Source organism: Hyperoodon ampullatus (genome assembly GCF_949752795.1).
Source record: "Hyperoodon ampullatus genome assembly, chromosome: 8".
Lineage (NCBI taxonomy): Eukaryota > Metazoa > Chordata > Mammalia > Artiodactyla > Ziphiidae > Hyperoodon > Hyperoodon ampullatus.
This window is the reverse complement of record NC_136921.1, coordinates 3,002,158-3,029,076: the sequence shown is the minus strand read 5'-3', so window position 1 is coordinate 3,029,076 and position 26,919 is coordinate 3,002,158. Positions and strand designations below refer to the sequence as shown.

General features: G+C 56.9%; 2 protein-coding genes across 2 annotated transcripts in view; both read right to left on the bottom strand.

Annotated features, from left to right (window-relative positions):
- Window positions 1-2,513: 2,513 nt before the first annotated feature.
- Window positions 2,514-3,615, bottom strand: HES6 (hes family bHLH transcription factor 6; the record flags this gene model as incomplete). The annotated part of the gene is given in 5 exon segments (XM_079710063.1): window positions 2,514-2,938; window positions 3,039-3,132; window positions 3,134-3,241; window positions 3,375-3,461; window positions 3,535-3,615. Coding segments are annotated over 5 exon segments (795 nt in total).
- A 6,820-nt stretch (window positions 3,616-10,435) lies between these two features.
- PER2 (period circadian regulator 2) overlaps window positions 10,436-26,919 on the bottom strand; it is a gene marked incomplete at its 5' end in the record, with an annotated part of 28,169 nt that continues 11,685 nt past the window's right edge. Inside the window, 14 exon segments of the mRNA XM_079710749.1 lie at window positions 10,436-10,676; window positions 13,331-13,481; window positions 14,436-14,621; window positions 15,518-15,708; window positions 17,045-17,856; window positions 20,157-20,411; window positions 21,475-21,639; window positions 22,447-22,571; window positions 22,659-22,821; window positions 23,546-23,630; window positions 24,211-24,336; window positions 25,061-25,169; window positions 25,378-25,531; window positions 26,105-26,211. Of these exon segments, the coding sequence (XP_079566875.1) occupies window positions 10,527-10,676; window positions 13,331-13,481; window positions 14,436-14,621; window positions 15,518-15,708; window positions 17,045-17,856; window positions 20,157-20,411; window positions 21,475-21,639; window positions 22,447-22,571; window positions 22,659-22,821; window positions 23,546-23,630; window positions 24,211-24,336; window positions 25,061-25,169; window positions 25,378-25,531; window positions 26,105-26,211 (2,779 nt within the window). The 3' untranslated portion in view covers window positions 10,436-10,526.

Genomic DNA, 26,919 nt, shown 5'->3' with positions numbered 1-26,919 from the left:
GGGGCCACCAGCCAAGGAATGTGGATGGCTTCTGTAGTGGGAAAAGGAAGGGAAATGGATTCACCCTCAAGCCTCCAGAAAGGAATGAAGCCCTGCCTTGACTTTAGCCTAGTGAATCCCGTCAGACTTCTAGCTTACAGAAGTGCAAGAAAATAAATGTGTGTTGTTCTGAGACACCAAGTTTGTGGCAATGTATGGCATTCATAGAGGACTAAGACAGTGGGCCAGGGATTGAAGTGGGAAGGAGGTGATTCATGGGGAATGATGAAGCAAGGCTATCAAATGCCTAGAGCAAGGCTTGCAAGGGTTTGTTGGGTACTTCAGAGAGAGGAGGTAGTGTGAAAGTTGTCTGGCAGAATGGGAAGGAATGCAGGCAGGAAACTGGTGGTCCCAGGCTGCACCATAGGCAAAAGCTGCTCTCTGGGAGCCACTTACATTTGTGAGAAAGAAAGGACACCGCTCTTGAGGGGGTCCTGAGAAGCTGACTCATGGGTGGGAGGGGGCCCAGGGCCAGAGTTCTGGGTTAGTGGCATCTGACCTTAGGGGGGGTCCTGGTTCCAGCAACATCTTTCCCCCCAGGTCAGCCTCCTGCACCTCGAATCCTGTGTCTTGGGCTCCCCTGGGCCCCCTTCTAGGACCCCTTGGGAGGATGTGACAAGTGTGGGTATGAGAGGAAAGAGTGGTTCCTCCTAAACAGTCCCTGGCTGATGGTCCCCCGATGGCATCAGAGTTCATCACAGTGGCCTTTGGGTACTGCTGGGAGCTACACGGGACAGAGGTCTTACAGGTGGACCTGCTCTCGTGTCCCTGTGGACACATCCTACATCAATCTGACTGGGGCGATTAAGATAATCCCAGGAAAAGTCTCCATCTCTCTTGAGCTCTCTTTTATGGACCTGCCTCCCTACCCCAACCCCTCAATAACTCATCCCCAGTGGCTAAAATTAGGTTGCATGTGCTTATAGCCTGGTGGCCGAGGTCTAAGACTGAATCACCGGGGAGCCACAGTGAAACACCCCTGGTGGCCAGGATCTGCTAGGGGGCTTTTGTAAAAGGGTTCTTGGGAGAGATGTTTTTCAAGCAAAGGCACACACTGGAGAGGAGACCCAGGTGTCAATCCTAAATTGTCACACCTTGACCTGGCCTGGGCACTGCCAACCCAAAGTAAGAACAAGAACAAGCTGCTTTGTGGTCCTGGAGCTGGAGATGCAGGGGCTGGGATACCTGTGGCAGTGACTGCTATCAGCTGACCGCATGCTGTCTGCAGACCCAGGCCAAGAGGGCTATCTCCCTACACCCCAGCTGCCCATCCCATCACCCTCCTTCCAAGGGTTCTGGCCTCCTGGGCTCAATTTGGCCTTAAGTCCAAACTGCCTGGGCCGTGAACTGGGTGGGTCTCCATGCCCCCGAGGTCACTGGCAATGGGGAAGCTCCCTCTTCAGTCAAGAAAACTGACCACCTAATTAGACCGACGTCTGCATCAAACTCATGGACCTTAAAACAGACTTTTGAAAGAAACTTCCAAACCACATGGCTAGTAATCAGGAATTCGTTTTATTCCTGGAAGCTCACAAACAAGAGAATGGTCCAGGGACAGGCTGTTTCCCTGTTGCTTAGTTACTCTGGAGACAATCTCCATGCAGTGGTTTCCATCGCCAGGATGCACACAGTTCCCAGGGAGTGCAGGCCGGGCCCAGGGACCTGAAGGGGAAACCGATCTGGAATGGCCTGGCAGTAGGGAGGTAGAAGCACCATCCAACGTGAGACCATGCCACGGGGTGTCCCCTCTCCACTGCCATTACACTACTTACTTTGCTGACAAAGGGTCAGAAGTTTTAAAACCACTCACAGCATTAGATATGGGAAAAAAATGTGCTTGGTTTAGTCTTTATGCATTTGACACCTTAATGACACCACAGCATTCAGCAATACTTCAGAAGGGTAACTAACTCTCCAAAGCCCTTTACTTAACAGAATTGGAACAACTGATGGCAACCTAATACACAAACTCAAGTGTGCTAAACGCAAGACATACAGAGAGCCATGCTTCTCTTTGGCAGCTCTGGGCAGTGCTGCAGAATGCCTCCCCTGTGTCCTGGCTGAATGGCCAGGGCTGCCAGGACACTAGTGCCCAGCACTCAGGAGAGGCTCAGCTCCACTCTGTCACCTCTGCCCCCAGACCCACACAGTGCCTGAGAAGTCTGGGACAGGTGAGAGAACTGGTAGCCCTGAAAGATACTTCCGCCTGCCTGTAGCTCCTTCCCTCCACCCACCAGAGGGCTAGGGGGGCAGGGGGTGGGGGTAGGGATGGTCCATAAACGTTACTCCCTTAAGAAACAGGGACCTGGCTGGCCTGGTTATCAGGGACTGCCCTGCAAACATCCACTGGAGGAGGGCAGCAGAGCTGGGAGATATCCAGGACCCTGCCCCTGTCCAGATATCTGGACCCCAGGGAGGAGGGACTAGAGCATGGGAAGGCAGAGCCCACCCCTTAGGCCCCAGGCTGCCGTTGGTCACCAAGGTCTCCAGACACTCTGGGCTATGCGGGCGGCGGTCAGGCTGCCCAGGGCTGCGGGCACCAAGTCCGGCCCCTCAGCAGGCGCCCGGCTCACTTCAGCCTCGGGGACCTCCTCCAGATCGGAGGACTGGTCGTCCCCAGAGCCCCGGGGGCTGGGCAGTGGGGACCCCAGGGCGCCTCCTACTGGCCAGTTGCTTCGCCCATGGGCTCCCGGTGGCCCGGACAGGGCGTCCCCCAGCAGATCCCGGAAGCTGCTGCCCTCGCGCAGCGGCATGGACTCTAGCAGGTGGTTCAGGAGCTCGGCGGCGACGGTGGCGTCGATTGCCTGGCACGTAGACACGAACGTGTGCACCTCGTGCATGCACTGGATGTAGCCGGCGGCGAAGCGCTCGCTTGCTTCCGCCTGCAGCTGCTCGCGTTCTGTGTTCATGGGTGGGAGGGGAGAGGGCCGCGCCCGGTTCGGTGAGCGGCAACTGATTGCTGTGGCCCGGCCCGCCCGGCCCGCGGGGACAAGGCTCACCCAGGAGACGCGGGGGGCGCGCCCTGCTCCAGGAGGGGAAGTCCTCAGTCCCGGGCAGGGGCAGGGGCAGGCCAGGCGAACGCGCCCCGCGCCCCCGCCCGCGCGCCCCGCCGCCACTCACCGCGCGCCCGGCCCCGCAGCGCGCCCTGCACGCGCCGCACTGTGAGCTCCAGCACCTCGGCGTTCTCCAGCTTGGCCTGCACCTGCGCCGGCGGGAGCGCCCGGTGGGGAGGGTCGGTGAGGAGAGGCCGGACGGCGACCCCCGCCCGCTCGCCCGCTCGCCCGCCCGTTAGCCCGCTCGCCCGCAGCCCCTGGGCGCCCGCCCGTCGGCCTCACCTCGGCGCCCGCCAGCAGCAGCCGCAGCTCCTGCAAGCTCTCGTTGATCCGCGCGCGCCTCTTCTTCTCCACTAGGGGCTTCCGGGCCTGCGGGAAGCGAGCAACTGAGCCCCGGCGCTGCGCGGCCCCCCGCCCGCCCATCCACGGCTACAGCCAGCACCTTGCGGTCCCCCCGCGCCTCGCAGCCGTCCTCATCCTCCCGGGCCGCACGGTCCCGGCCGGGCGCCAGGAGCGGAGCCATGACCCCCACCGCCCGGAGCGCAGTGCGCCCGCGCCCCTAGCAGCGTAGCTGCCCGCAGCCGCCACCGCCGCCCTCGCCCCCTGGCGTCTTACGCCGCGTCCTCACGCCTGCAGCGGCGCCCGCCCCTTTTATAGCGCCTTATTTGCATCTCAAGGCGCCGATTGCTCGTGAGAGCCAATGGCAGAGGCGTGCTTTGTCTGGCCCCGCCGCCGGGGTCGGCCGGCAGCTGGCGGGGCGTGGCCTGCGGCCGGGGACTGGGGGATCCAGCCGGGCCTCCGCGCCACCCCGGCATTGTGGGGCACCGGAGGGGGCGATGACCCGGAGAGCTGTGGCTCTGGGTGCGCTTGTTTCCCTTCCTACCCCGAGCAAAGCGCCCAGGTCTGCGGTGCGTGCTAGCAGGGGCGCATCCATCTGCCCATTCATTCATTCACGCTTGACTTCGTTCACCCAAGGTGCAACAGGAGAGGAACGCTCCTGCGCGAGTGCCGGGGTCCTGCCGGCCAGAACCACAGCAAAGGCCACGGTCTCCAGGCCTGGAGGGAGCTACAGGTCCGGGCTGGGGTGGCTGCAGAGCCCCAGGGAGGTGAGGGACCCTAGGGCAGCGGGGGTGGGAGCCCCAGTGCGTTTCTTGCGGACCTGTGGGTCCTGACATCCGAACGTCGACACCGCCTTCAGCCCGCTCAGGGATCCTAGTGGGGCGGGGTCCCCAGGCCCGCCCGCACCGCTCCATCTCTAGGCTCTCCTTCTCGGGTCATCCTCTGTCCCCACAGGCCGTCTGTTCTCCTCTGGTCATCATCGCCCTCACCACCGGAGTTCCCCTCATCTCCTTCTAGTCCCCTTTGCTCCCCGACCCCTCTTTCACTTCCCTTTCTCCCCTCAGCACCCACCGCCGCCCTCCCGTCCCTGCCCGCCCGCCCCCGAACCCAAGTTCTCTGATTCCCAACCCGAGCTCGCCCTTGCCTTGTCCCCGCCCTCCCTGCCCAACCACCCTTCCCCGCACCCTTGTTCGTTCGCCCCGGCCCCCCTCCCCGCCTCCTGTCCCCCTCGTCCCCCTCCCCGTCCCCCCTCGGCTCCCTTTCCCCCCTAGCCCTCCCCCCTCCCCTCCCGGCTGGTGGAGGCCGCCGTCTGGTCCCCGTAACTTGATGCCCGTGACAGTTGGCAGCTGCAGCCGCTTCGGGCGGAGAAAAGCGGCAGCCTAGCCAAGAGCGACAGGTGTTGGCCGCGCCTTTGTCTCTGCCGCTTTGTCACTCGGGCGGGAGCGGGCGGTGGGTGCGCCTGTGTCCGCCAGACGACCGCCACCCCCACGGCTGGCCGCCCATCTGTTGGCCCAGCCTCCATGAGGGTGGTGTGCGTGGGCGGTGGGGCAGCTCTCTGGGGACCCCAGCCTGGCCGCAGCCCCACCGGTCTAGGTCCACGGCGTCTCCTGGCACAGCCAGAATACCAGTTTGCCTTCAGACCGTGAAGGCTTTACACACACACACAGCCTTACACCTGGAGCACGCTGGGATCTCCCTTCAATGGCTGTTTCCTCACTGCTCAGGTCTCAGCTTCCCTTTACCCAATCCTCTGCTTCCCTCCCGAGACTGGGATTGTCAGGGTCTGGTCTGTGCCCCTCCAGGGTACAAGCATCCCTGGGGGTACAGTCTGACCTAGGACCCCTTATCTACCCCCAGCACAGAGCCTGGCCTAGCAGAAGCACTGGGTAGGTAGGGAAATTGAGAGAGTGTCCCAAGCCTAGCTGGAAGGCAGCAGGGGAAAGAAAAATCCAGGGAGTGCAGTGTGGTGGGGTGGTAGGACTAGGCCACAGACACCCACCTGTGCCCCCAGCCATCTGACGATGGATCCGGCAGCCCTTCAGGTGACTGTTTCACTTCAGCTCCCCACCAGAGGGACCTCCGTAGGTAGGACAAGTGTGGTGAGTGGCTTGATGGTTCCCAAAGTCACCTCACTGACCTCTATAAGTACCTGGGAACCCCTTCTGCTGATTCTCACCTGGCTGTCCCTTTGCTTTTCTGTGAGCAGGGCCCGGAGACTTCCCCAGCCCTGCACTGTTCACCCAGGTATGAACCTACTCCTTTCCTTCAATCACCCTGCGTTGTCCTCAGTCTCCCCTACAAGCCAGAAAGCTTAGCTCTCTTCCTCCCATCCTCCCCTGCCTGGTCAGAGACCTGACTACCCTCCCCCCTCTATTCCTAGTGGAGGGACTGACAGAGTGGGGGAGGGGCTTGAGTAGTGAACCCCAAGAGAGCTGATAGCTGGCCTATAACTTTACTTCTCTTCACCATTTAGACATCACCCCGGGGAAGGAGATCCCACCCCCACCCCAAGAAACTACAGTTAAGTTTCTACTACTCTGAGGAGCTCAGATAATAATAAAATAAAATTATTTAAAATAAACTCAGTGATATTTCTTGTACTCTGATTCATACCCCTCCCGTTATTGATTATATAGTTTGAATAAGATCAAACAAGTATTTTAGAATGCTGTCCCTGAAAGGCAGTTTGTATTGGAACAGGATGATCAGGGCTCTGGGGAAGGCCTCTGGGAAAAGACTATTAATCTTTTCCTGATTGGATGGGGAACTGAATATGGGAGGTGGAGGAAGAATGATAAAGGCAAATGGTGCAAACAAAAAATGAAAGGCAACTAGGAACTCCGGGAAAAACAAAAAGCTGCTGAAGAAGAGAAGTGTGATCTTAGCGCTTCCTTGGCCCAGTAGCCAATTCTTTCACAGTCAGAACAATGTAACACTGTTCATAGGGTTTCAACATTTTAGAGTCAATCTATAGAAAAGGCAAGGAAGGCTTAATTATGGTTACAGGATATAAAATTGCTTTGTAAAAACAAAAGGACAGATGACAGTTGTCAGGAGAAGGGAGGGGGCGGAAGCATGGGCTAGGGACCTCATAACCCTTGTCTTACATGGGGTGGGGGCATTGAGGAATGCTGTCTAGAGTTAAGGAAGGAGAAATTAAGTACTGGGATATGGCTCAGTCTGACCAAGTACCCTTGGGGAAGAAAGTATAGGGATAGAGCAGGGAGTGGGAGTCAGCAAAATCCTTCTTGGTTAGACTGGAAGTTGCCCAAGGCCTCATCTTCGAAGTCAGCCTCCATTTCCTTTAGTGTGCCCATTGGCTGGCTGGCTTGGCCTTTTCCTCCCAGAAGCCTGGCTACTCCATCTCAGGACCACCACACCCTTTCTTTCTCCTTTGCATGGCCTCGCCTAGCAGACACACTTCCTGCCATTTGTCCCTCGGACTGATGCCCCCTTCAAAGTTTGCCTGAGCACAGACTTCCTGAGCATTTGGGCTCTTTGATCCCCTCATATCCAAAAACAGAGGCCAACAGAGGCTGGGCAGGGCTGCAGTAGCCACAGGGGGACCAGTTAGCGGCAGGGGTGGCGAGCCATAAATCCCCAGGGAACAAAGACAGTGGCCAGCCTATGGATGTCCAGGCCCCTTGTGGGCAATCAGCCCAGGGGCTTGGTGAAGCTCCTTTTGGTTTAGAAATAAGGGGAGCGCATACCCTTGGGGATATATGGTAGATAAAAATGCCGTTAAGAGCCCCCGAAGGCACTCAGACGTTCAGTGAAACAGCCATATCTGGCCACTTAGCGGGTTTGCAGAGGCCTCCATGCTCACTGGAAGGACTTTGCCTCCCCAGCCCCCAATCACCACTTGGATTTAGGCAGCCAGGACAGGAAGCGGCGTTGAGCCCTCCCTCCTGCTCAGGGGGCTTCTGGAAGGCTGGGCACCAGGGCCAGGATCCATTCATCTCCCTGCTCCAACACCACAATACGGTCCTGGTGTGAAAAGTGGGGTGGGTGGGGAGCAGGCCTCCACTGTTTTGACCAGGCCCTGCACGACTTCATCGCTGTGGAAGGAAGGACTGGGGGCGGGGGGGAGGAGACGGCCGCGCTGCCTGTATCACCTCTGATGGAGACGCGAGGTCCTTTAGACCACTCTGCCTTCAGCCCCGTGGCCAGCGCACAGGCAGCCAGCCCAGGTGAGACAGACGACCCTGGAGGGGCCAGGAAGAGAATGGAGCAGGTGCTGGGGTCAGCGCAGAGTGGACAGGGGCAACAGGGGCTGAGCTGAGTGGCCCTATGCCCCATCTGTGAGTGAAACACCACGGGGGAACGGGACTCCAGGATTAGATCTAAATCGTTGGCAGTTCACTGGGGTGGGACTGCATGTCAGAGAGACACACAGAGACAGGAGGGGACCAGCGAGAGGCACCCTGTGCAGGGGAAGAGGTGATGGGGGCCTTTGTGACACAAGAGTTCCTAACCCAGAATTTCTAGGGTTCTTTTCTTCTTTCTTTTTTTTTTTTTTCTTGCGGTACGTAGGCCTCTCACCGTTGTGGCCTCTCCCGTTGTGGAGCACAGGCTCCGGACGCGCAGGCTCAGCGACCATGGCTCACGGGCCCAGCCGCTCCACGACTTGTAGGATCTTCCCGGACCAGGGCACGAACCCGTGTCCCCTCCATCGGCAGGCGGACTCTCAACCACTGCGCCACCAGGGAAGCCCGGGTTCTTTTTTTAAAAAAAAGATTTTGATAATCTTTGATCTCTATTCAGGTTCCTGTTCCTCTGTGCTACATTAAAAATACACACAAATAAAAATAAAAATATACTTGCTTTATTTACCAATTTTCTAAAAGGCAAAAAATCATAAAAAGACACAAGCAGTCCAACAAACATATTGCACTGGGTGAAGAAAGTCTGGTTTGCACATAAACAAACCACTTGTCCGGCAAGGCTTAACACGTTGTTACACAGACTCTGAGAGCTTATTTACATATATCTTTAGGAATATATTAAAAAGAAGGCTCAGTTTAAAATCGAGAAGAAGTTTTTTATAACACCCGTGTAAGCACACATACTAACTAAAATATAAGACCCAATGCGTGGCACCGTGTAAACAATTTCACAAAATGCTCCTGCTGTCAACTTCTCAGCACACGTCAAAGCTATGCAGCAGTTAACAATCAATGAATATACATAAATGTGAAGATAATGCTGACGGTAAACATTCCTAACAGGAGAGAACGTGTTGGCAGTCTTGTGTTTAGGGAAAGTCAACGCAACTTTGACTCCCATCTCATCCCTTAATGATCTGACTTCAGGGGCAGGAAGCAGTTTGTAGCATCTCGTCTCCACACAAATGCATACACTACTCCTTGTCTTGGGTATCTGCAGGTGATGTTGCTTTGTAAATTAAAAAAAAAATAGGGCTTCCCTGGTGGCGCAGTGGTTGACAGTCCGCCTGCCAATGCAGGGGACACGGGTTCATGCCCCGGTCTGGGAAGATCCCACATGCTGCGGAGCGGCTTAGGCCCGTGAGCCATGGCCGCTGAGCCTGTGCGTCCGGAGCCTGTGCTCCGCGGCAGGAGAGGCCACAACAGTGAGAGGCCTGCGTACCGCAAAAAAAAAAAAATTAAAAATTAAACTTTCTGTGTTCGAGTTTATGAAAAATAGGATTGATATTCAGGCATAAAGTGGTTTTACTATGAAAACCAACTGGATTACAAGGAGACTTCACCTGTTCTAGTAGCTGCTTCTCCATCAAAGAACAGGGGAAGCTGCCCTTTTAACTTTCTACAGACGCAATGCAATTATAAGTCAGTTGTTTCATCACTGGCAGCTTCTCATTCACCCTAGGGACCAATGTAACATTTTTCCAGACAATCTTTGGGATAGACGATACAATACGAGGTTTTGCAAAAAGTTGGGCTGTCTGGTCTCACTTTTCCCCAAGTTGTCCCATTCACCTGAAAGTGTCAGCGACACCAGTGGACATCACCACAGAGACCGGAAGTTGCACCAATGAGGTCAGGTTCATGAAAAGAATTAGGGGTCAGTGTCCCAGCCCAGGTGTGGTGGGAGCGGTTAGCTCACGGCACCCTGGAAAACACAGATGCAGCCACCAGCTAAGTCAGGAGAAAGCGCTGGCTTGGCTGGGCCAGAGCTGATGTCTGGGAACTGCCAATCGAAGAATAAATACGAGTGGGTCCCAAGTGTGGCGATCAAAGCCCGGTTTGCAGAGGGAAGTCACAATAAGGGGATGACCGACAACGTGTTTTTATCTACATATTGGCTATCTCGGTCTGAAAAGGATAGGAGAATGATGTCAAAATATACAGAAGGGTCTGTGTATTTCTGAGGATGTATATTCCTATGATGGAGTTGGTCACACAAACCATTAGGCTTCTTTAGTCCAGAGCGAGCATTTCAACTTCGTTCACCCCAAACTTAAGCTACGTCAGGTGAAATGTTTGCTGCTACCACACTTGAAGCTGAAGCTGCTGGTCTGCCAAACTACGCTTCACGCCATTTAATGCAAAACATTTTGAAAGAAAATTAGCAGAGGCTGTGATCTCCACTTGGTATGTTTTAAAGACATCTAGTCTGACTAAATAATTTAGATAAAAAGCAGCCCCCCAGAGAGGACATAATTTGATCTGATCCAAACACACCCTGGGGAAGCTCTGAAAGGCCGGCCCCTCAGCGCGGAGTCACCTGTGGCATCCTAGCCGTTGGTCACAGCCCGGTGCGATGCCTCGGGACCGCCCACGAGGAGCCAGCAGACACTGGTGCTCTGGCTGAGAGCACGCAGCCGCTTCCCCGACACAAGGAGGGAGGCAGTCTTTCTCAAGTTAAACAATGATGAAAATCTCCCCTCTCCCCGAAAACTCCATATTTATATTTTAAATACAAAAAACTATTTCTTCCCAAACTTCTCCTACCCTCCACGGTTTTAAATCACCCCTTCGGAAAACGATGGGTTTTTTTCTAGAACAAAAAAAGCCATGTAAGTATATCGTCCATTTCATTAGAAACACAGGTGAAGACGCTCCCTCTCCTCAGAGCACCATCTAACATACGCCACTGGCTGTCCCGCTGCGGGGGTTACGTCCGCCCTTCGTTTCTGTGACTCAGGGAGGGTCCGTTTTCCTCTTCTGTGGTGTCGGTTGTTCCACTGAGTCCCAGAGTAGGGGTAGCTTCCTCATACCGCACGCAAATGTTGTCTTTTCCCTTGTTTTCACAGCAAATGCATTCCTTAAAAGAAAAAATGTAAATCAGTAACAAAAATGAGATCTTTGGTACGAAAAAGTAGTTCAAGCCGAGAGAGGTGCAGGTGATCAGGTGTCAGCCGTGAGGCTGCTGGAGGGCGACCAGGTGCCACTGGGCGTGGGACCCCTGCCTGCTCTCCAAGGAGCCAGAGCTCTTCCCAAGGGGTCCCCGCTCCCAGCTCCCCAGGCCCCTCCCTTGTCTGAGAGGTGGCTGTGCGTAAGGGGGGGACAGCATCAACCAGAGGCTCTAGTGCCAGCTCCTCCTCTTTCTGCCTGTGGGGCCTGGAGTTGCTACCGACGTTCTATAACCTCAGTTTTCTAATCTGTAGAATGGGATACCAACAACATACTGTCTCATTTGTTCATTTCCCAACTATCTGTTAAGCACCCGTCGTGTTCCAGGCACGTTCTAAGCACGGGGAGTCAGCAGTGAACAAAGAGGAAAATCTGTGTCCCAGTGGAGGTGATCTCCTAGTAGCCGAACGAGAAATGCTCCACAGTGTATTAAAAGATGGGAAGTGCGGGGCTGACGTGGAATGAGGCATGTGAGGACGTCTGTAATTTTACTGACGTTCCACTGAGAGAGTGACTGTGGTGGTTTTAAAATACGCCCACAGATTCTTTGACACCCCTTGCTCAGAAGGTGGAGGCCTGGACTCAGTGACCTGCCACTAACAAAGAGGAGGTGATGCAGGTGACATGTGGGTTGTAACAGGCACTGCAGCCCCTTGGTTCTCTCTGGGGAGGCCGGGATCATGTCATGAGGACACACAAGCAGCCTGATGGACAGATCCACATGGCAAGGAACTGAGGCCTCCTGCCAACAGCAGCACCAACGTGCAGGCACGTGAGGGAGCCTCCTTGGAAGGGGATCTTCCAGCCACCATCCTGGCTTCAGATGGCACGAGCCCCGGGCAATATCTCACCTTCGACCTCAGGAGAGACCCTGAGCCAGAACCACCTAGCTAAGTTGCTCTTAAATTCCCAACCCAAAGAAACAGTGGGAGATAATAAATGATTATTATTTTAAGCTCCTAAGTTTTGGGGTTATTTGCTAGGTAGTATTAGATAAATAACACAGCAGCATGTGAAAAAAAGGCTTGAAGGAAGCCGGAGTGAGCCATGTGTCTGTCTGAGGAAAGAGGATTCCAAGCAGAGGGAAGGGCAGGTGCAAAGGCCCTGAGGCAGAAGCCGGCTCGAGGACTTCAGGGAACAACTGGAGAGGAGGGAGTGAGGGGAGATGGGAGCCGTGGGGAGGGGGTGTCATATTTTAACGGCTTTGCTGCAATTTATTCTGATTGAGGAGGGGCACCGCTGGAAGGGCTCAGAGCTGAGGGGTGACGTGATTTCGCTGTATGGGACAAGGGGGAACAGAGTGCAGCGGGGGGGATACTGTGACAATCAGGTGAAGCAGCACTGTGGCGTGGACCAGGGTGGTGATGCTGGAGGTGATGGGAAGGGGCTGGTTTCCAGCCACGTTGAAGGTCAAGCCAGTAGGACCTGCTAGTGGACTGGATGGGGCACGAGAGGAAGAGAGTCCAGAGGGCTGTGGACCGAGCAAGAGGGGTGATGGAGTCACCCTTGAGTGGGTGGGAAGACAGTGGGTGGGCTGGCTCTCTCTGAACGTAACCAGGACAGCAGATGAAGCTCGACAGAGGTGGTCGCTGGGGAGTCTCGGCACGGAGACCCTACTTTTGGTCAGGAGGAGAGAGCTGACAGCGCCGGAGGCAGTGTAGACAGAAGAGGAAGGTGCAAACCCTGAGCCTGGGTGTGTCCACACTAACGGGACAAGAGCGAGGGGCCAAGGGGCCGGGGCCAAGGGAGGGGCGCTCTCAGAGGAGGGGCCGGCCGTCGCTGAACGCCACGAGTGGGTCGGTTAGGGTGAGGGCGGAGATGTCAGTGGATTCAGCTGCTGGACCTGGAGGCCTTGACGAGAGCAGCCTCCCGGGCAGTGCTGGTATGGGGGTGCCCTGGCGGGAGCGGGGGAGAGGAGCTGGGGTACAGACACCTTTGGGACCCTCGGGAAGGAACAGAGACAGGAGGGGCAGCCTGGCGAGAGTGGGAGGGAGGGTGGGGACCTGCTGTGTCCCTGTTACTTAATGGTCTACGTGGATGTTGAGGGTTTATGACAGAGGAAGTGTGTGTGTGGGTGTTTTCATTGGAAACAGAATTGAAAGAAAAAAAATTCAAATTTCAGCATGTGATTGAGACTAGATATTTAGGAGACCTTTTTGGAAACAGTGTTGAAAAGCCATTGGAAGAAAGGTCTTTGAAGGAAACCTAACAGTGTGGTGGTATTTTTTTTTTTTAATGAACTTTTTTTTTTTTTTGCGGTACGCGGGCCTCTCACTGCTGGGGCCCCTCCCGTTGCGGAGCACAGGCTCCAGACGCGCAGGCTCAGCGGCCATGGCTCACGGGCCCAGCGGCTCCGCAGCATGTGGGATCTTCCCGGACCAGGGCACGAACCCGTGTCCCCCGCATTGGCAGGCGAACTCTCAACCACTGAGCCACCAGGGAAGCCCTTTAATGAACTTTTAATCTTAGAAGTTTTAAATGTACAGAACAGTTGCAAAGACAGCACAGAGCATTCTCACCACGTGCCTTTTAACGCAAAGTCAGAAAACCCGCTCCAGAGCTCACCGCCACGTCGAAGGCCGCGGGCAGGCCGCCCGACCGCATCCACGGGTGGACGTCCTGCAGCTCCTGCCTCTGCCTGTCTGTGAACCTGGGCTGGAGCCTCTGCAGCACCTTCAGCTTCTCCCTGTCCTCCTGCAGGACCGTCTCTAAATTTCTTCATGAAACAGTTAGAAATAGGGAAGCTTTAGAACGTCTCAAGGGCTTTGTTTTTTAAAGAATATGCTCGTTTTCTACCAACACTTCCAGTGTTGATCACGTAATTTTAGATGATTTTGTTTAAATTTCCTTTCCATTTAAAATAAATTACCCTATTTAAGGTAACTTCATCTCCCTAGTAGATAATCTGTAGTTTTTCTAAGAAGATGATACACTGAGTTCTGATTTTCATCTCACTTTAGCACAGCCATGGGAGCTGGGTATCTGCAGACACTTGGTTCTGTGCCCGGGAGGTTCTCACCAGCGAGGTGGTAGGTAGACAAGCCCTCCCCTGCCACCTGCCGACACTGGCCTGCCCCGCAGCAGTCCTGGAGACAGAGCCCTGGGCTCCCCTGGCCCAGAGGCCTGGCTGTTCTGAGCCTCAGGGTTAATCTGTCCTTCCTCCCCGCCATCTCCCTCCACCGAGGGGGCACTGCGCAGGGCCAGGGCCCCTGATGGGTTCCAGGTTCCTTGGAGTGGTCAGAGCTGAGGCACGGACCCAGGTCCCTACAGAGCAGCCAGCGGCCTTGGGCTGCTCACCCACCTTGACTCTTTGTTTCTGCATCTCTAAGACAGACAGACAGACAGACACAGACACACACACACACACACACACACCACTGACCACATGGGGTTGCTGGCAACAGAGCAAAAGAGACGACGTTGGCACGAATACTTTGTAAACATCTTGTGACACCGTGGCGGGTCCCCAGAGCCCGTCATCCTGGAGGCCTGTAGCAGGTCACTCTGCGGGTTCTGTGTGGCCAGCGGCACCATCTAGAGGGGCCCTGCTTCTATCTGTGCACTCAGCTCAATCTGAGATAAGGCTCCCGAGGGAAGGCCTCTGGCCTTGTGGTTCTGGGGAATCCTGAACCCAGCCCTTCACCGTCCCGAGCCGGCGGCAAAAGGTTACCGCGAAGGCATCTGGTATGCCATCATGACGCTGTCGTCCGTGTCGGCCCCGAGCAGCCAGACAGGGTCCTGGAGGACGTCCTTGAGGCGCTCACTCTCCGCCATGTCCACCTTCACTTTTGCTCTGTGGTTATTCTCTGAGGAGTCGATGCTTCCAAAATACTTGCTGGTGTGACTTGTGTTGCTGCTGCCTTTAAAAACACAAAGGATGGCAGGTCAAAACCTTGACTACTGCGCTGACCTTGCACGCTGTGCTCGTGTAAAGGAACGGCACCATCAGGGAGCTGAAGGGTTTTCTTTGGTAACTGGTGCCTGGGTTGGTGGACCTTCCCTTCTCTTTCCAATTCTCGAGTTGTCTGGGTAATTTAAAAACGGGATATCAGCTGGTCCCATGGAGGTGATTCTCTCCTGGGGAGGCCCCGAGGAGTCCAGGTGGGGCTGTATCTTAGAAGCCGTGCTCTTCTCTCCCAGGCTCACTACCTCCGGACTGAGCCAGACCACAGAGAAGCCGCCCCTGTGAGCGGCAGGCGGCTGTCCCGAGCGCTTCCCGGCAGGCCTCCTGCAGAGAGAGGGGCCCGCTCACTTCAGGGAAGCGGGGGTCTTACAGTCTGGGGAGAGTGTGTGCTCTTCCCGTGGGGCAGTTCCAGATCACACATGAACGATCCTGGTCGGTCCACACGCTAGTTTCTCACCAGGGGGTCTAACTCAGGAAGGCGAGCCACTGCCAGCCCTCCTGGCACACCCGGGGAGCCCCAGGGACAGTCCAAGCAGGGCCAGCTGGGGTGGGGGGCCTGCAGTGCCGCTGAGGTTGGGAGTGACGGGCAACAGAGGGAACTGGGGTGGGCCGGGGCTGCCGTCCGCACAGGTGGAGCGGGGTAGGAGGAACCCAGCTGCCTGTCCAAGGAGCTGCTCGGGGTGCAACTGGATGCCTGGATGTCGGGGCCCTGCCCAAGTCAGCCTGCGGCTTTGGGGTGACTGGCTCCCTGGGGGGTGGAGAGTCAAGGACACCCAGGTGCATCACGTGAGAATCTTCCAAACATACCTGCCACCTCCCACCCCGCCCCGACTCCCAGCACCACCTACATACCGGCCCCACTTCCGGATGCGTCGCAGGCCAGCGAGCCGGAGCCCAGGGAGCAGGAGGTGGCGGAGGCCCCGCTCCCGGACGGGGCTGAGCCCGTGGCTGAGCAGAGGTCCTCGTGCAGCAGGAGGCGCAGCAGACCACTGGGCGTGGACAGGGCGTCGCTGCTCTGGGTGTCCCTGGGCTTGTCGCACTGTGGGAACGGGGGGAGACACCAAGTCAAGTGTCTTGTCTGCACCAGACTCTCGGGGACACAGTGGGTGCGCCCTCCTTGGACCGCTGGCCCTTCCTCCACGTGCCACGTGCACAGACCCCGTGGTTACTGGGACCACAGCGGGACTCTTGGTGGTGGGATGGATGCCATGTAATTGAATTTAATTTAGGGACAGTCCCACTAAAGACGGCAGGTCTTGGATCCCTGCAGGGGAAGCCTCATGCTCGCTCCTCCGCCAAGGTGGGCAAGTGTCTCCTGCAGCACCCCAAAGCTGATCCTCGCAGAGGCAGGGCTCTGGATTCCCGGCTCCCGTGACCCAGAGTGGGGACAGGCTTGGGCATGAGGGGGCCTTGGCCTGGGAGCGCCCCAACCCTCCGATCCTTGGAACCCAGACTGTAGGCCCGGGAGTCATGAGGGCAGCAACCGTGCTGGGACAGCCACCCTGTTCCCACTTCCTCTCCCAGGAGCGTGGGCAGGGGAGCCCCACGCAGCTCCTTCCCTGGAGGGCCCACGGATCACACTGCCTCAGCGGATGTGACCACACACCAAAGCTCTCAGGACACAGAAGCACTAACTGGAAATCAAACTACAGTTTCATTAACCGAGTAAGAGTACACGCCAGCGTCCCTTGAGACTTGGGAGGAGGAGTACCCATTGCGCTGGCTTCCAGCTCCCCGCTGGCCCTGCCCCTCCACCGTGAGCCCCTCTGCTGCCAGCTACCCTCCAAGGAGCCTCCGTTCTGACCTTTCACCTGACTGTGCTTTATCCTCGAAGTATTCATTGAAAACTTGGAGGCCCATGACGACGAGTCATGAAATCACCGTGGCTATTTGGAGCCTGCATCCGCCATCAGAAAATCAATCTCCCCTTTTCCCTTCAGATCCCAAGACAATAAAAACTGGTCTAGGGGCTTCCCTGGTGGTGCAGTGGTTGGGAGTCCGCCTGCTGATGCAGGGGACACGGGTTCGTGCCCCGGTCCGGGAAGATCCCACATGCCACTGAGCGGCTGGGCCCGTGAGCCATGGCCGCTGAGCATGCGCGTCCAGAGCCTGTGCTCCGCAACGGGAGAGGCCACAACAGTGAGAGGCCCGTGTAGCGCAAAAAAATAAAATAAAAATAAAAACTGGTCTACTCTGATAGGGTCTTTTACCCGGAAAATGTTATTTCCTAGCACACGTGTTTATGTCGGAATTGAAATGGTCTCGTAGTAACCTCAGTGCAGGGACCACCTGAGGTGAGGATGTTCATGACCCGCCCGTGGAGCCCGCATTCGCCACCTGCCTTTGTTAGACAAAGGGCATCAGGAGATCCTTACGGTCGGCGGTGCCTCGGGCTGCCGGTCCCAGGATGAGCCAGGCTGGCAGTCGGGCCCCGATCGCACGGTCTCAGTGGGCCCCGTGGGCCCTGCGGCCACAGAGCCGCCCTCGGGGGCCTCCTCCAGCTGTAGCAGGTTGAGCTGCAGGGGCGAGCTCCCGCGGGACTGGAAGAGTGGCGGCGAGGTCCTGCCTGCGGACCCCGCGGCTGAGGGCAGGGCGGCCACGCGCGACACGGGCGGCCCGCGCTCTGCCGGGGGACACGTGTGCGGCTGTTTGGGGGATGAGGTCCGACCAGGGAACTCGGGCTGCGAGGCAGGCATCACCTCGGATGGCAAGTTTAGCTGGCCGGGGAAGAAAGCGGGGGGCAGCCTCGGGGTCACCGGGGAGAAGGGGCAGCTGGGTAAGACCAAGGCCACGACCGGAGCCAAGGGGCCGGCAGACGGTGGGGGCTGGACCGCGAACTCGCGCTGGGTGTCCACGGGCAGCGCGAGGCCGGCGTAGGGAGCTCCGGGTGCCGCTGCCACGGTCCCTGGAGCTGGCACTATCCCTGGGGCTGGAAACATGGGCAGGGAGTAAGCGGGCACCGGGGCGGGGAAGGGCATCACGGGGCAGCTGGACTGGGATGTGTCCGACGGTGACCAGGCTGTGGCATTCAGGCCCACCAGCGGCAGCCGCTGGGGCTGGGGCCCCCCGGACCCAGTGCTCCCCGAGGAGTCTCGAGGCTTGACCCGTTTGGACTTAAGTTTTCTGTTCTTCCCCGTTTTTTTCCAAGATGAATCTATTCCAGAGGTATTTCTTAGTCTGGGAGCAGCTAAAATAATGGGAAAACAACAAGATTTAAAATATAAAAATTATGTTTCCTGTTATGTCAATTCTCAGAGATTTGTAGAACCTCAGAAACCTGAAGGCACCTCCCAGTTCAACAGTCAGTGTCACCCTCCCCATCGCCAGCCTGGGGATCACGGGCCACCACCCGGTCTTCCCGGATCCTCAGCAAAGTGAGAAAAATCAGGGCAAAACGTTAGGTTTTCATAAAACTAGATTCAATCCATTTAAAGGACCACCCTTTGTTGCAAGATCACATTCCTTGCTTTCTTCTCATATCAAAATGCCATTTCTTTCATGAAGTAATAGTGGTAAGTGGCATCAAGGTTTTATTTGTCCAAAACAGTAAGAAAGCTGCAAGATGACGCTATTCCCCAAGAGCCGTTTGTGAAACCTTAAAGGCAGAACCACTGATCTCATCTAACCTTATTTGTCAATTTTACGAGCTTTATCACTGCTGTTCCTTAAAAAGAGATGTTTCCTGCTTAGAAAGCTTGTGATTCCAGCCCAGTGAAGTCAAAGTGCCGAAGGAACGCTCGCCCTTGGAACCAAGGTCTTCCTCTCTGACGATGAGTGTTGCTGAGAGGGCCTTTCTCCGGAGGCTGGAGGAGCTCCACCCAGTGACATAAGGGACCCTGGGCATGTCCCCCCTGCCTCCCCTGGGCACCGGCCAGCGCTGGGAGTACTGTGGGCTCAGGGGTCATGCCGAGAGGGGGTGGAGGGTGGGGTAGGCAATGGAATGGGTCCCAGGAACCTCAGCTTTTCCTCTCCTGTCACAGAGGGTAACTCCGGGCTCCTGCAGCAGGTGTGCGAGGACATCCCCTGCCGGCCGTGCCACAAGCTAAAGGCAAATGGGCCAGCCCAAAGCAGACTGCTAAGTGGGTGGAGGTTTTGCCATTCAGCCTCTCTGCCTGGTGTTCTTCCTACAGGAAATCTGTCCCCTACTGGGACCCGGAGCTACAGCACTGGGCTCCTGGGATGCCACACCAGGGTCTGGGCGGGGCTGCTGTGGACAGCTGTGCAGTCTGTGCACTGCACAAAATGCGCGGCCAAGGGGGCAAGAGGGGGCTGGAATTCTGCACCACGCCAGGGCTACGGTGGTGCGGGCACCGCTTCCTGATTCCCACAGAAGTTCCTGATGCGCTGGCAGTGACCCTGGGTCTGGGGAGGAAGGGGGAAAGGAGGAGGAGAAAAGATAAACTCCTTAAGGAGTGTGTCAGCCTCTCTCTTCTGGGACATCTGTTTCGGTGTGTCTGCCCAGAGACCAGGGGGAGTTGGGTCCTCGTGGTGTGTGTCCCCTGGGCTCACTAGCTCTCAGCTCTGATCCCTGGGTCACGGCCTGGGAGCCCAGGGAAGAGGCGGCATCTCTGATCAGCTCCGCCTTGTCCGTGGGGCCTGGGAAGGTGGCTGGGGGTTGGGAGCCAGGCTCCTGGACCAGAAGGGGGGCAGGGAAGCTCGTCTGTTCCGCTTCATCCCTTGCCCGTTGACCACCTGATGGCTCTCAGCCTAAAGGGCAGCTTCACGCACCCCCGGGCTCTGTCGGGCTTGGAGTCTGCAGCCTGGCCCTGAGGCCAATCCGCCAGGAGCGTACGTGCTCTGGGGAGAAGGGCGCCATTCCCTCCTACGGTGTCGTCCAGGGCTCCCTCCTCCCTCAGGGGCCTGACACCAAACGCCCAGTCAGTGCCATGCTCCTTCTCTGGGTGGTGTATTAGCCCAGCTGGTCCTCTGAGGGTCCTGTCTGGGTGGGAAGGTAGGGTAGGGTCTCTTGCCCCTCAAAGTCACCCAGGCAAGAAATGTCTGACACGGCAGCGTTGCAACTGCCCACCCTGCATTCCACAGGGGCCTGGGCTGGGACTGTCACCACTATTTACAGCACTGCTCCCTTGGGAATACAAAGTGACATCCCTGAGAGCATCGCTGGTCAAGTTCCAACAGCTTCTTACAAACCCGCACGTCCCAAACTGGGGACATCTCGCCTTCTGAAAGCAGCACTAGACTCAGTAGCATTAAGAATGAAGTTCAGGACTTCTCTGGTGGCGCAGTGGTTGAGAGTCTGCCTGCCGATGCAGGGGACACGGGTTCGTGCCACGGTCCGGGAAGATCCCACATGGCACGGAGCGGCTAGGCCTGTGAGCCATGGCTGCTGAGCCTGCGCGTCCGGAGCCTGTGCTCCGCAACGGGAGAGGCCACAACAGCGCGAGGCCCACATACCGCAAAAAAAAAAAAAAAAAAAAAAGAATGAAGTTCAAAAATAAATCCACTTTTAGTTCAGGTATTACCACTTACCTCTTTCACTCGACTGCCCCTTGGGTCTGTCCTGTGAGTAATGGTGGCAGCGAGGCTGGAAGACGCTGAGCTTTCTGATGTCTCTGAACTTCAGCAGGAAGGTTTGCTCCTCCCTCTGGGTGTGGGCGGCCAGCACTTCCTTGGTGAGGCCCAGCTTCCAGAAGGGCCCCCGCTCCTGGCCGAGGCCACAGGGCAGCATGGAGCCCGCCAGGCAGTCCAGAGACTCGGGCCCACTGGCAGCATCTCCCACCGTCTCTGTAACAGAAGACGCACAGCTCTCATCTGCGAGGGCCCTTCTATTTTAAAACGGCTGAAAAAACGCATACTGCACCTACAAAGAATAGAAATCATTCGCACATAAGATTCCTTCACGATGCCCACAGCATGGGGATAGGATTCCTTCACGATGCCCACAGCATGGGGATAAGATTCCTTCACGATGCCCACAGCATGGGGATAAGATTCCTTCACGATGCCCACAGCATGGGGATGAAATTCATGATGTATTTGTTTAGCCTTCTGAGAAACTTAATGACAAAAGGCAAAAAGCAGGGGTAGGAAGCCCCAGTACCCAGGGGGCTCCGGGATCAGTCCTCTAAATTGGGGCACCTTGGGGGTTTTTCAGCCTCTGACGCTGAAGACACTCCAAGCCGTCTTGTTCTTTCAGAGCAAAAGAGGCTAAGGCTGGTGCACGGCCTCATCCTGGCTCAGGACCACGGGCTTGACAGTGTGGCTAGTGGAACTGCGGGTGCAGACAGAATGGGGCAGGTGGGACCGCGGACCATCCTGAAAGGGGTTGGACACTGACTCTCTGACGTGTACTTTTGCCCTCATCACGCCCCTCTTCCAAGCAAAGAACGAATTCAGGATTCGTTTTACTCGTGGTATCTGAAGAACAGCTCAGCGTGACGCCCTCGGTTGTCCTGCTATTACGACCCGTACTGGCTCCTGTCCTCAGACAGGGAGGGCAAGGCTTGTAACCCCATCCAAGGAAGCGGGATGGGGGGGGCTCGTCCCCAGGCTTCTCTTGGCACCAACAAAGGGGGAGTCCTGGGACCCCTGCTCGGTCCTGGGAGGCCCCTCCGTATTGACACCTGAGCAGACACCTGTCACAGGTGGAGCCAGAGTGCAGCGGGGGCAGGACAGGTGTTGCCGCCCCCGCCCGGCATTGCATGGATTTCCTGCACCCGTTACTGGGCTGTGTAGCTTCCTCCACACTTGGATAAACTTAAAGGATCTGAGGACGGCAGTCAAACTTCTCATCTCTATTGTTCAAGTCCGATTTCTCCTGGCATCACCCAAGGAGCAGCAAGCGTACCGAGCTCAGGCTGTGGCTTCTTGTCGCCCACGTGAACGATGGTGCTGCTGTAGCTGCACTGGCTGCTGAGGGACACCACGCTCTGTGCCTTGCTGGGCAGTGTCAGCGAGGTCAAGTGCGTGCTGACGTCCGCGTGGCTGTTCACCTTGGAGGGTGATGCGGTCTCTTTATAAGGGAAAATGGAAGCAAGACACAAAAATGTGATAAAAATGAACTGTTGGGATAAGCCGCGTGGAGGCCTAGGTGGTGCCCTAGTACCGGGGGCAGGGGCGGGGGGCAGCTGCAAGTCTGCACAGGTCCTGGCAGGTGACACTGTGTCCTCAGGTGTTTATTCACGGGGGATGGCGGAGAAGAGGAGATTCTGAAATGGGAACGCCACCGCCCTGACCTCCGGAGTCCTCTGGGAGGAGGGAGGCGGTAGGCAGCAGGTGACCGCGGCGCCCTGGGTCAGGGCCTCTGCCGTGGGCCTGCGGGGAGGGCCGCCCGGCAGTCAGGAGCCCGTCTGCTGAGTGAAGGCAGGCAGGTGGCGCTCTCTCCCTGCGGGCTGGGCCAGACCACCAGGGCACGGCTGTCCGGTCGCCTGGGCTTCCATCTACAATGGGAGACCCTACCTCTGATCCTGGTGGTGGCCACCGGCAACGCCCTCACATTTGAAGGGCCTGAGGTCTCATCTGACTCGTGGGGTCACTGACCCTCAGAGGCCAGTCCTCCTCTGAGACGCCCAAGAGGCCCCGGCCTCCAGCAGCCCCGCAGGATCCTGCCCTCAAAGTCCAGGACCACCTTTATCTCTAGCTCATAAGAAGTTCTGAGCTACTCTGGTCATTTAAAACATAGCCTATACCCCAATACCGTGTCCCTGAAGCCGCTCAGAATCCACCTGGAAGAAGGGGCTCCAGGACCTCAAATGATGCCTGGTCCCACCAGAGAGGGGCTAAGTTATCCCGCAGTTAACAGCTCAAACGAACCAGGTACCTGCGGCATGTGGCCCGGGGCCGGCGGGGGCCTTGCGCTTGTCGCTGGCCTTCGATGTGGGGAGGTGTGCCGGGAACTCACACTTCCTCTTCAGGGTGGTGGCCTCACTGCAGCTCTCCAGGTACCTGTGGGCGGGTGATAAAGGGCTTCATGTAACAGAGAACCCCACAGTGTGAGCAGCTGGGCAGGGAGGGAGGCCAGAAGGGCCGCACCTGATGACACTGTCCAGGCAGCTGATCTGCTGGTAGGAGCCCGCGAGCGGGTTCTTGAAGGCCGGCTCCTCAGGAAGGCCGGCCTCGGGCAGGCTGGCCCTGGAGCTGTCCTTTTCCGTGGCTGCAACAGCTTTCATCTGAGCCGGGGAACTGCTCTGCATTTCTGGAGGAACGACAACATTGTTTTTTTTTATTTTTTAAATTTTCTTTTTAATTTTTTTTTTTTTTTTTTGCAGTACGCGGGCCTCTCACTGTTGTGGCCTCTCCCGTTGCGGAGCACAGGCTCCGGACGCACAGGCTCAGCAGCCATGACTCACGGGTCCAGCCGCTCTGCGGCCTGTGGGATCTTCCCGGACCGGGGCACGAACCCGTGTCCCCTGCATTGGCAGGCGGACTCTCAACCACTGCGCCACCAGGGAAGCCCTTACAACATTGTTTTTTCAGTTAATCCTTGTTTTCCCCAGAGTACACTCTATACTTACAAAGCACTTTAATTCTATCTAAAGATAAGGCTGGGGCCTCAGAATATGCTTCATGGACGCAGAGACCCGGTAACAGCCTGCTATTCATGCAGCACTGCTGTGCCATCCGCAGTGGGGCCTGGGGGGTGCTCTCTCTGCGGCACTCAGTCCGGCCTGTCCCCAGGGTCAGGGACTCAGCAGTGGGAAAGGTCAGTTCTTCACTTGAACTCCTGAAACATTCAGGGCCAATAAGATCATAGGCGCCTTATGGTCAGTCGACACTCCCTGCCTTGGGGAGGGTTGGTCTTTTCAAACATGACTTGGCAGGAATAACAATTATAACAATAACTGCCGGCAGTACAGCTTTCCGTCTCCTCACCTCACCACGCTCAAGTCTCACTAAGGAAATGCTGGATCATTTGTTACCTGCAGCAGACTTGTTCATTTGTTCTCCAGATTCATCCGGATAAGGACTTTTGCTTTTGATCTTGTCACCAGTTTTACAAATCTCCTGGAAGAAAAACACACCATTCACCCTGGGAGACCCCGCAGCCTTTGCCCCACCCTGGAAAGAGAAAAGCAGGATTAATCCCAGCAACAGAAGCAAGTTCTGAATGCGACATGAGAGGCAGAACTAGCTACAGCAGATTCTACGATTCCGAAGCGTAAGAAGAAGTGAAGGGAATGGCAGGTTACACTTTCTTCTTTCTAACCCTAACCCTACAGTTAAATCCTCACTTTTGCTTGATGGGCCTTAATTAAAATTAAATAATTTTTAATTTTATAAAATTAAATTTTTAATTTTATAAAATTTTTAATTTTATAAAAAAATTTTAATTTTATTAATTTTTATTTAATTTTTTAATTTAATTTTTAATTTTATAAAATTAAATAATTTTCACTGAACCTCTAGCCAGTCTGTGGCTGCCTCCACCCTTTCGAGGTTACACAGCAAGTCCCAGTTGAGCCAAGTTCAGAGCAGCCAGAAGCAGGTGAGGTCGGAAAGGCTCGGCCCCGGCGAGGGCTGTTTCTAAAGTGCTCAGACATTTGAGTCACAGATGACAGACAGAGGGGGACACAGGGACACGTACAGCTCTCCTCCGGCAGGGGTCCTCCTGGCCGGTGCATTCGCTGGAGGAGGTCTGGCTCAGGAGGTGTTCGTGGGACCCACTGCTGCCCAGGCTCCCGTAGCCGCTGGAGCTGCTGTGTGGGACAGGCTGGGGAGACAGCAACAGAAGGACTCTGGACGGGCCGGGGCGCGCCCGCCTTCTCTCAGAGGCGCCGCAACCTGCCCGGGGGCCCTCGGCGGGGACCAGGTGGGGCCGGGCTTGGACCCAGGGTCAGGCTGCAGTGGGCTCCCAGGCTCCACCCACAGGGCCGGTCCTGGATCCCAATCCCCAGGAGACTCCACCAACAGGGAGTCCACGGCCACGGGGCTTGGAAACAAAACAAGGTGCCTGACAGTTCACACAGCCCCCGGAACCGAGAGGCAGGAGGCCACTCCTCGTGGGGCCCACGTGCTTGCAGGAATCTGTCTTGAGTGCTGTGTCCCCAGGGACAGGGAGGGGCGTCCTCAGTTCCCCCTGGGGCCAGCGCGACGTCCCCCATGTTGGAGGGATGCCCCCGCCCCCTTCCACCCACGGGGGCCACGTGTGGGCTGGTGCCTGGGACGTGGGGACTGGGCTGGGGTGCGCCCTTCAGCCACTTGCCCAGAGCTGTGGTTCAGACACAGACGCCCTGAATGTGCGAGGTGGGGGCAGCCCCCATGCGGGCAAGGCCCATGCAGGTGGGACAGAGACCACCACCATGGGCAGCAGGGCGCAGGGCAAGGCTGGAAGGAGGACAAGGGCCTGAGAAGGGGGGTGGGGGGCCCCCAGGCCTCAGGGCAGCTCCGGGCTGCCTGCGGGGGCAGGAGGTAGGACGTGCAGGCAGCACACCCACCTGCAGCAGCAGCCGGTGGATCTGCTCCGTGAGCTCCTGGGTGCCGGGCTGCAGGGCCTTCTCCTCCACGCGCGGCTGCGCCGAGAACACGTCCCCATTCAAAGGCCCCCTGCATGGTTTTCGTTTGTCTCTGTGAGTCGGGGCCCCGCCCTCCTCTCTGCAGACCCCCAGCCCGCCACCTGCCTCCCCCCCTCTCACTGCTCTGCCTGAACGAGGCCCGGGACCCCCAGGGGGCAGGGGGCAGGTCAGCGCAGGTACGTGGTGGGAGGTGACCGGGGTCCTGGTCTCCCCGCCCCCCGGGCACTGGGAGCACTCACACCCTGACTCTGTGTCTCCCGATGACAAAGGAGATCTGCCTGCTCCACGGGTTGATGAAGCTGGACCAGCTGGTGTCCAGCGTGACGTACTCCCCGTTCCGGGCACGGAACCGGATGGGGGAATAGTCAAAAGGCTGCCCGCCGGACTGCACGACTAGGAGAGCGAAAACAGAGTTCAGGACACGAAGAGATTCAACCAGTGTTCGTGGTACAAGAAAAGATGTGGAGATGCAAAAGTGCATCTGAAAATCAGATGATTCTGGAATCATCTGAAAACTTAGGAGATGCCAATATCTCTTCAAAGCCACCACTTTCAATCCCCCGTCTTGCTTTAAATTGCGACCGGGGACTGTTTGCGGCAGTGTCCTTACATGTTTTAGGACACACTTCCCTGCGAGCCTCACAGGTCTGCTGCCAGTGGGACGCTCAGTGTCACCTGTGTCAGTGAGGCCTGGGCAGACCACTCCCCAACCCCCCACCGCAGCTGACCCTGTCTCTCCTCCTCCCGCCTGCTGGCGAAGCCAATGGTAAAAGATGAGAGGCCAAGGACTCAGGCTGAGGGCAACTCTCAACCAACTGACAGCGCCAGGACTCAGGCAGGGGGCGGGGCACCCCTTGCCCGCAGTCCATGGGACCCCTCCCGGTGGGTGCTGACCTCGGGAAGACACTCCCAGAGCGCACTAGCTTTGTCCATACCCCCAGGATGGACCGTGAGGAGGGGACCTACTCTTTTTGTGGATGGCGAGCATCAGGGGCCTGTCGCTGGGGTGCAGCTGCACGAGCACAGGGGTCTCGATCAGGTCCTGGGGCAGGTGGCCCAGGAGGGGGACCGCCCTGCAAAGCAAGCGCACACAGGGTCATGGCTGCGCTTCAGGACACGAGCCAGAACACAGCCTCCAGCCGACCATCTCCAGGAACGAGTCCGACTCCAAATTCCCCAAAGATCACGATTTGGGTATCGTGCTAACAAAGAGACAGTCTTTTAACTAATTAGCAAACAAACGACGGCAGCATCGCCGAGGACGACAGCAAATAAGGCCCCGCACGTCCCTGCCCGTTACAGGCTCAGGGCTTGAGCTCTGGGTCTGATTTCCTGAAAGAATCCATCATGACAATGTTGTTTTCTTCTCCTAAGACCTTTTTCTTGTTTTGTGTCATTCGTAAGTTTGGCTAGATGTGGCCTGACACGGATTTTTATTTTTAACAAGTTTGCTGGGACCAGGAAAACCCCGCCCGTGTGCGTCTTTTCCAGCTCAAGGTGTTCTTCTCCTCCTCTAAGTGTGGCCACTGTGTCCAGTCCAATTGACCGCGGCTCCCCAGGAGTCGCCACCACTGGCTGGGGACCTTCGCTGTGCCCGTCAGGTCTTCCCTGGGAGCTGTTGTTTTGCTCTCCGGGCGACGTCTTGCACTGAACTCCTGTAGTCCCCCTTCCCTCTGTCGTGTCCCATCCGCTCTGTGTGTCCAGCACCCTCTGCCAGCTCAGGTGCCGTCCCTGCTTCTGAGCTGCAGCTCGGCCTTCCCCTTCTCAGGCCCATCTTCTTT